Source organism: Engystomops pustulosus, chromosome 6, assembly GCF_040894005.1.
Source record: "Engystomops pustulosus chromosome 6, aEngPut4.maternal, whole genome shotgun sequence".
Taxonomy (NCBI): domain Eukaryota; kingdom Metazoa; phylum Chordata; class Amphibia; order Anura; family Leptodactylidae; genus Engystomops; species Engystomops pustulosus.
This window is the reverse complement of record NC_092416.1, coordinates 142,033,551-142,043,063: the sequence shown is the minus strand read 5'-3', so window position 1 is coordinate 142,043,063 and position 9,513 is coordinate 142,033,551. Positions and strand designations below refer to the sequence as shown.

Sequence of the window (9,513 nt, the reverse complement as noted above, 5' to 3'; positions counted from 1 at the left end):
GGGTGAATTCTAGCCTTTTTGCTGCCTGGGGCAAAAATTGAAATGGCAAGTGTCTGTATCCCCAGGTCTCAAAGTTTAAATGTAGAGGCTATGTGAGCTGTGTATTGCTGAGAATTATCTAACCCAGATATATAGGGGGGAGGCTTAAGGCCAGCCCAGCCCCCTTCCCTGCCAACTTGCCATTGAATGCAAGAAGACATTGAACTTCAAAAAAGGGGAGAAAGACCAGCAGGTCCACATTGTTCAGGTGGATCAAAGACTCCATAAGATACTTCAGTATCGTGGACAGAGTTCTGTGAAATCTATCGGTTCTACAGAGCAGCCATGTGGTCGTCTCCATCCTCCTCCATAAACCTACAGGATGTACTTCTCTGCCACCAAGGCTTTAGCCTTCAACACGTGACTAAAATCCCCCCAAAAGTACTGCTTTCTAAGTCCCATATGTAATAAGGGCAATAAGGAAGAAGGAAATTTACTTACCAAAATTTCCTTAAAGGGGTAATCCCGCGAAGACAAGATTCTTAAATATACTCAGAATAACAAAATAATAACATTGAATTAGAGAATGTGTTAACAGATAACAGCATGTTATACATGACCCTCAGACACTTCCTGCCGGGAAGCAGCAGTGTGCAGAGACTTCCTGTATAAGCTACAGACAAAAAAAGAGCTGTGCGTGTTTTGGGTGAGTTAGCAGAGCTGAAAGAGTCATTGTATCTTATATTCATCTCATGAATCTCATCATCCCTCCTTTTTCCACGTGTCAGATACTACTATAATGTTCAGAAGCTAAAACCGTAGATAATTCCTGTACTCTGATAATCTAAGCACATTGTCAGCACACAGCATCTCATAGCACAGAAGAATCATGAAGTTTCTGCTTAGAGCCCCCGCCCCACACTTTTACACCGACCCTCACTGAGTTATCGGAACCAAAACAGCAATAAGACTAAAATTATAAAGTAAGGGGTTAAAAATTATCTTTAAATGTGTAAACATCACTAGGCGATTAAAATTTGAGAACTTTCTTTCATGAGAAAACGCCTGTAAGTCAGTGAGGCAGCACAACTTCCTCCCTGGGCAGGAATGAAGCATCAGATTATCAGACGCTCAATTAAAAAATGTTAACCCTGTCATTAAGGGTCAGAGTTAAAAAGACTGTTTCAATTCATTTTATTTACAGCTCATTCTTGTATTTCAGATATAAATAGTTACAAAATATAAATACAACGTATACTGTATGTACACAGAAAATTTGCATATATGTGACGTATTCCTAGAGCAGAGCCCTCCTCCTGTAAGAGTCCTTGTGTGGTCTCCCTGCTATGAACTACTATACACCTTTACAGCATATGGTCAGTAATCCATACATGTTGGATATGAATGACCCATTTATTAATGTGTCCCATCCTCTTGAAGCACCTAGTTTAGTGTAAGGGTTAGTTATACCATAGAGCTGTACAAGGCAGGTTCCTTTCTGATACATATGTGGTATGAAGCATAGAGGGTGCAACAACACACAGGTGAAGGGTGTCATAAAATATTTATATTTTCACAACTTCCGATATACACACAATATTTACACAATGATTGACACTGTATGACAGTAACATATTTACATTATGTATATATGTATAAATATACATGTGGCACTGCCGATCCTGCGCCTCTAGTGCCTCATATTCCATTATAAGCTTACAAGTAGTCATTTATGTGACATCATAGTCAGTGGGTATATCCAAACACCCACTTCTTCTGCGCTACGACGGTCATCATCAAGATCTTCCTCAGGAAGGGACACCATCTATGATGAAACCCGGAGAAGGCTTTTATATTGGAGTCATGCAGAGGTCATTAAGTTCAGCGTGTGTCAACACGGAATGACAGCAGTTTCTCTGAGTGCATGCTGTTAAGGGTCCGCAAGTCTGGGAGCCGCAGTAGTAGCTTGGTGAAACGGGAAATGTCGTTTGGACTGTTTTTTAGGATAAGAGAGCGAAGGGCACGAATCAGAGTCTCCTGCAACTGCTCAACTAATGAAGCGTTCTCCATACCAGAACGATCTGCCGAACAAAAAAAAAAAAAAAAAACATATATATAATAAATGTGATCCAGAAACTTAAATACATGAGCAATTATGTTAATATCTCCTTGAGTTTATGAAGGAGGTGGAGGTCTACTAACAGAAGAGAAGTATACAACTGCTCCTTATGACAATTCAGAATGTTAGTAACAGGAGAGTTGAGTCTGTATTGACCTGGAAGTAGAACGGCATCAACATTCTATCCCATCATCACACCGAAGCCATCTGATGTTTACAAGCCAATTTGAAAGTACCCTACTAGTACAGCCGGTTCAAAAACCTCAGATTTTAAGTAAAGTAGACAAAGAATGTCAAAGGGTGATGTCTTGTGGCATCTATGTTCCCAAGTGGTGTATTATATCATCCATTATACCTATTTATAGGTTCCTGCCCAGTGAAGAAAAGCTACTGACCTGCAGAAACAAGGACAAGTGCAGTGAAGATCCCCAATTCCTCCTGGCTGAGGTTAAGAGATGCCAACTTTTCACTGAAGTCAAACATTGAGCTTAGAAGTTCTCCCATCCCCATAGCTTGCAGCTCTGGCAGAGAGTATGTAGCTCCACTGAGAAAACGCAGGGAGCGTTCCCTTACATCAAACAAGGAGGCGAATCGCACCATAAGGACCTGTAAGAAGAATAGAGGTGGCTATTAGACATAGGGAAGGCGCGCAGGCTGACCTGCTAGAGAGAAAGTAGCCATGAGGATACTGGAGAATGCAACTAATCACAACTCACCTCAAATGTTCCCGCCTTCAGCAAGGTGACTTGATCTTGCTGAGTTAATCCTTGAAAGCCTGGTATATGACGTGCAAACTCCACCACTTCCCGAACAGCTGGGGTAAAGCTTAGAGAGAAATCCTCCCAGACCTCCTGCACGGAGCGGGGTGGACCTCCACGAGGTAAAGCACTCATAGGACATGCCTGTAGAGAGAAAGATACTTCACTTAATACCACCAAGTGACAAGTCATACAAGCTATAAAAAGGAAGCCCAGTATTGTATGCTAACACTTTGTTCTAGATGGATTAAGTTAGATAATCTCTTACCAGGTGAACACTGCGGTTAGCTCGAGGCTCTCCAGTTTCCTGCGACCAGCAAGCTGATGGTTGGTTCTCATGAATGTTCTCCCAGGATGTCATGTTTCCGGCCATTTTTTCATTGGCATAGACAAATATTTGTCGATGAGCTTGGGTGACCTGTCCGATAACATCATCAACACGGTCGGGACTGGGAGAGCGTGGAGGTGTCAGCTGTTGTGGGTACTGAGGATATGGTTCTGAGATAGATGGTGGTGAAGGACAGGAAGTTGGACCCATGAGGTGTGGAGAAGAAGGTCGAAGTTGCTGTGGCTGAAGTGGAACTGGGCTCCTTCTTCCAAAGTGCCCCCCAGCGATATGGCTCATTGCGCTGTGCATCTCTGCCAACATTCGCTGCTTCTCTCTTTTTGGGATGCGACCAAACCTCACAGCTACAGAGCGAGAGAACCAAAGTGTTAATATGCAAATAGCCATCATACAGTCTCCACAAGCGATGCGCTAAATGCTGGCACAAGTGAACTCACCATCTCTAGACATGCCCACTGCGAGACACTTCCGGAAGCGGCACTGCTGGCATCGGTTTCTGTTAATTCGTACAATGGAGCAGGTCTCGTTCTTCAGACATTTCTTGTACTGAATATTCTGCTGGATGCTGCGCCGGAAAAAACCCTTTAAGGTAAAGAACACATATAGTTTATTGTACAAGGATATAAAAATACAAAACTGCCAATACACATCTATAGGTTTAATGTTACATATAGGAGTCATACAACGTAGCATTGTAGACAAGAAATGTCCTCAGAACAACTTTCCACATCTTCAATGGTCTAGAAATCACAACTTTATAGAAAAGGGATTACGCCAACAACCTCTATAGTATAACATGGGGCCATCCTGTAACAGGGGTTTACCTAGAAACCTCTCACTGGTATTACATAACATTGGGATATACATAGCACCCACTCCCTAGTGATCATATAGCAGAGATATAAGTAACTACCACTCACTGACTATCATATAACGCCAGTATGTTCATGTACCTTCAGCTGCTGATAATAGAGAGTCCACTATTCCTTTATTATTTGTACTTTTCAATGACCAGGCATTTGCTACATGTATACATTGTATTTGTATTGTCTGGTACTCACCTTACAGCCCTCACAGGCGTGTACTCCATAATGGAAACCAGAGGCCACATCTCCACAGACTTTACATAATAAGACCATTCCATTTAGCTCTGCGAAGCAAAGGTAACATGTATATGTTAAAACACAGAAAAAAAACTTCCAGTGATTGTGTCAGTGCACACTGCAGTAATTTTCTCCATAATAACAATGGCTAGGATTTCTCTTACTTGTTATGTTGCTGGAAGTTTTGCTTGGCGATACTCTGCTGCCATCATCAAGCGCTACGTGGAGTCCTCCGGGAGATGAGGCCAGGCCATAAGATGAGCGAGGAGAGGTCTCCCCCCCTGAGGAGCTGGCGCTGTAAGAGTGGGAAGGGGATGGTGGCAGGTAGGATGGGTAGGTAGTGGCGCCACTCTGTGGACTTCCAGATGAGCATTCACTGTACAGAGATACCGGGCTGGTCCGACTTGGGGAAGAACCGCTGGAGCCAACATAACTTATAACTCCACCTGAGGAGAGAGAAAGACAATAGACTGAAGAAACGTTGATAAAGCGGAGACATTATAGACCAGTGATGGCAAACCTTTTAGAGACCGAGTGCCCAAACTTCAACAAAGACCCGCTTATTTATCGCAAAGTGCCAACACAGAAATTTAATTTGTGATTTATACTCTCTTCTCTGTCATAGTTTTCATTGATACCAGCCTCCTGAGGACACCAATAAAGCAGAAAATAGCCCCAGGTAGAACTGTCACTTAAAGTACCTCTATGCACAGCAAGTCCTGGGCTATCTGGGACTGCAGGAAGATACCTGGAGTCATCTCTGGTGATGGCCTGGGTGCCCACAGAAAGGGCTCCGAGTGCCACCTCTGGCACCAGTGCCATAGGTTAGCCATCACTGTTATAGACTATGCTACCAGCTACATATAACTACTACGGCTCAAGAGATTTCATGTCATCTTACAGCAGAAGCCAAACAACCCAGGACTCTCATTTTTTGGTGGTTCTGTTTGATCTATCACCGATGCCTTTTGCTCCTGGTCTTCTCAAAAGAGTAGATTTATTCTGGACAATAGTACAATTTATCTAGTCAAAGTACCAGATCTGTATTTTAGCAATTTTGTGATGTGTTGGTTCCCAATCTCTTATTCCCAGCAAGGTGGCTAACAAAGAGTTAAAGTCTGGCACGTCTGAGACTCTGCACTGCAGGCACCGCTAAGCAGTCTGGGTAATACATGCAGAAAGGAAAATAGATGAAAGGTGCTCCCTTCTACACCCACTATCAGGGAACTGGGGTGACATGTGACATTTATGAGCAGGCACATGGGGAGAGGATGGTCAAAGTCTGTCAGTTCTGTTCCAATTCCTAGAATGTAGTAAAATACTATTCCACAAATAAAGCCCTGGTGACATGACACATCTCTATGCAGGCACTGCAGATATCAGGATGATATAGGATGCACCCAATTATTTCCTAATTTCAAGAGGATATTAAAGTTGGGGCCTCTGCAGCTCACATGTGGGTGTCTGGATTAGTACCTTGTAGGTAAACTTTACTAAAAGCTACATTAAAGACATATTATTATTTTTGGCAGCACAGGAAGTGTGTAACACCAAATTCTGCACATCTATAGAAGCTACGTCACTATGAAGGGTCAAATCCATCAGATCCGCACACAGAGGACATCCCCAGGAAAGGAGATTCTAAAGCAAAATTTAAGGAAAATCTAATCTGCATTTGGTTTGGTTGGGAGATATCTGTGGGTTATCTAACTAGATATGATAATACTAATCCTCTGACCCGTCCACCTTGTAAAGTGGTCTTAATATCCATGTCAGCTTCATGACCCCCTATCTCTGACCTGGAGGCCACACGCAGATAAGAGCCAGAGCGCTTGTCGTGTCTATTTATTACCATCCTGCTGTAAATAAGATGTCTGTGTATATATCATTCTGTTTTGAAGTTTTTTAATATCCTTTGATGGTCACTGCCTCATATGTATAAAATGCTGGAAGTTATTATGTCTGGTGAAATGATGTCAGGCGAAGGGAACAAGTCTTCTTGAAAGATCACCATAAAATATACTTATTTAGCCTCAAAAGAAGCATTGCCTGGTTTACTCTTCTTCTGTCTCGGTCCCATGGGTAACATTGAACACACAACATGTTATCAGTAATAGATCTCCCCTATGGCCCACATGAAGGGGACGTTCCTTAAATGTTGTAATATATCCATTTGGCTTCCAGTGTCATCCGAGAGGTATCTCAAGAGCAAGAACCCAAATATAACCCTGCACTTCTTTCATACAATGACAAGTACACAGATGACACAGAGGAACAGCATGATCTCTTCCTTACAGCGTGTTAATAAATTTCTTCTGGGGACCTACACTACCTCCGCTGTGCTATTGATCGGGTTACCTAGTCATCAGTATGTCACCCCTGACATATTCCTTCCCGCTTCCAACATCCATATTTGTTCCATATATCCTCAAAACTTGCTTGGGTGGTCTAAAAGATATCTTCATGTATCCGATCAGCGATCCAGTAAGCGGATCCTCCTGTGTCCATGTTTGATTTATATTCCCCTTATTTATAGCATGCTGTATCATGACATAACATCTGCCTGACCTCCGCTGGGATGTGGACTTATATAAAGGTGTTCATTTCTGATTTTTGTCACCTGTCCTATTCTGGCTCTGCCCCCCTCTCCATGTAATGAACACTCAGTCACTGACCTGAGGTTACTCATGGGCTCCAGCCTCACGCACACTCTCCACGTGTTCCCGATGCACATGGACCCCAGCGTCACGCCCACAAACGTGCTAGTGTCCAATGCCAGGCACACAAACTCAGCACCCTCCTCCCACACAACATTCCACCCCGCCTCTATTTAACCCACTCACTGCCCGTCCCATTCCACAGGGGTTCAGAGCATTAGTCATGATCCCTACACGTGCAAGAGCGAGAAATTATTCTGTACTCATTTCTTGGAAGACGACTCTGGTGACTAGTGTAAGAGCATACAGTAAGGAAAAGCAAAGAATGTGTAATGTAGGATCTGTAGAAAAATTATTTAAGGCAATAGGACAAAGGTGGAAAACTTAGAATAAACTAGATCCACAATTCTATTTTTTTATTTGGCCCCGCAACATTCTATGTGCAACATTGTAACACAGCAGTCGTTACTACCAATAGTTACTGATGGTCCAGTAACTACCCCGAGCCCAGGATTCAGTCCCAGTAGAGGGAGTGCCATGGGAAGAGGTTACCTCACATGAAGGGTGGAAAGGCGTGCCCAGAGCCGTCCAATTACGGGAGAAGTAGGAATGAAAACACTGTGCACATGGCTAGGGCGGGAGGACACGTGAAGGCGATGGGAGGCTCACACACAGCACGGGTGACCTACTTTACCCGTTCCATGTGACTGCAAGCTCTGCAGGCCAGGATCCCCTCCCATTCATGCTTTCCCTTTTCTGGACAAACTGTACTGTACTGTACACATTCACAACAGGAAAGGAACTGGCTTTACTATAGTAACATTTGTAATAAACACAATCAGACATGAAAGATGCCACTTTACACGTTCTATACAAACAAGATTCGCATTAATAGGAAGATCATCAATAAAATATTGTACGTCATATATACTGCTCCAACATAAAACAGAAATATCACTATATTCAGTACAGATGACATCCACAACAAACAACCTATAACTGATCACTTCTGGCTGCACCACCATCACCCAATCCCAAAGATGTAAGAGTCACAGAGCAGGTGCCAGGCTTACCCGTGTTGTTGCTGCACTCCAGAGTGGCCATGGCTGAGGGTGCCAGTAGTTGTAGATCACACTGCAGTCCTGTGCCCTTTATATGCCCCCTGGCTGCAGAGATCCGCTGTAGTAATTCCTCTTACATGGAGATATGGTCGCCAATGGCTGCTGCATTGGTGATGGGAGCAGCTCTGTGTATTACAGGAGTGATGCCCTCTGCAGATGCCTCTATGGTAGATGCACTGGTATGGAGGAGGCTGGCAGCCTGCAGTGCCGCAATCCTGCGATGTACAATGTCCTCAGTCTGAGAGCTGCCACTGCCCAGTGATGGGTAAAACCAAGGTGCTCCTGCACTAGTCCTTCTATGGCTGCAGCTGTCAGGTCTATGTCCGGAGTAAGTGAGCGCACGTCCTGTCCCTCCGCCCTGCTGCTCTGCACTGCTCTAGCTCACAGCTACCGCTCTGCTTTACCATCGCCCGGCTCTACCTTCACTGCAGTACTGCGCCTGCGCACTAGCGCCTGTCCTCCCCGGGCCCGGCACGTTGCACTGAAGCAAGGACCACGTGACCCCTGGGAGAGCCTCGTGCCCCAGTGACACACTTTCTTCAGCAGGCTGCTACTGCGCAGGCGCGGTCTGCTCTGCGGTCAGGGGCGGAGGAGGAGGGGGAGGACGGGGTTTATTTTGGACTGACATAGGTTTTTTGAAAAAAATCTCTCATGTTTTGTTCAGACCTGAGGTAAAGAGTGCGGTACCGCGATACTGTATAGTGTAGAAGCAGGCTTAGCCCGCACATAGTATACACGGACACAGCTCTGCAGACTTCCGTAAACACACGAGATCAGGCACTCAGGGACGTGACTGCAGCCCTGGATATACACGTGCACTGTGCACACTCTGCACAGGATTTATCCTCCTTACATGTGGCATCAATATCTTCTAGGGAAGGGGTGATAACTAGTGAGACCACCACTCCGGAGGGACTGTAGGGCCCTTATCCTGATCTATATCCTCTCAATATCAGCAGCCATAAGACACCAGTACAGTTCAACCCCTTTAAGAAATATATGTATAACAGCCACAGACTATGTCAAAATTACATGATTGGGGGCGTAACCACAGTGGTAAGAGCCATAGCAGCCGCAGTGTTAGGGGGCCCTATCATCATACTTGACATACTAAAGCAGTGATGGCGAACCTTTTAGCGGTCAATCATATTGGCCTACTGAGGACAGCAACACAGTAAAAAGATGGAAAATTTTCCAGTGTCCCTCTGTACACAGAGAATCGTGGGCCCAGCAGGAGGTCCGCCAAAGATAATTCGGCCCTGTCTATTCATTCTCCCTCTTCTTACAGTCCCAAGTAGCGAAGGAAGTATCAAAATATGACTGGAAGCAGCATCTTTTAAGTTGCTTGGAACTGCAGGAAGATTCTTTGAGTCCTGTCTGGTGTGCTGGGGCGATGGCCAGGGTGCCCACAAAAAGGGCTCTGAGTGCCA

General features: G+C 44.6%; 1 protein-coding gene across 1 annotated transcript; it reads right to left on the bottom strand.

Annotated features, from left to right (window-relative positions):
• Positions 1 to 1,156: 1,156 nt before the first annotated feature.
• On the bottom strand, positions 1,157 to 8,533 carry NR1D1 (nuclear receptor subfamily 1 group D member 1). The gene is made up of 8 exons (XM_072111448.1): positions 8,036 to 8,533; positions 4,470 to 4,751; positions 4,264 to 4,352; positions 3,640 to 3,784; positions 3,125 to 3,546; positions 2,815 to 3,000; positions 2,494 to 2,704; positions 1,157 to 2,060 (listed from the first exon to the last, which is right to left on the bottom strand). The coding sequence occupies exons 1-8, from the start codon at positions 8,064 to 8,066 to the stop codon at positions 1,861 to 1,863; spliced, it is 1,566 nt and encodes a 521-aa protein (XP_071967549.1). The 5' UTR covers positions 8,067 to 8,533; the 3' UTR covers positions 1,157 to 1,860.
• Between the last annotated feature and the right edge of the window lie 980 nt (positions 8,534 to 9,513).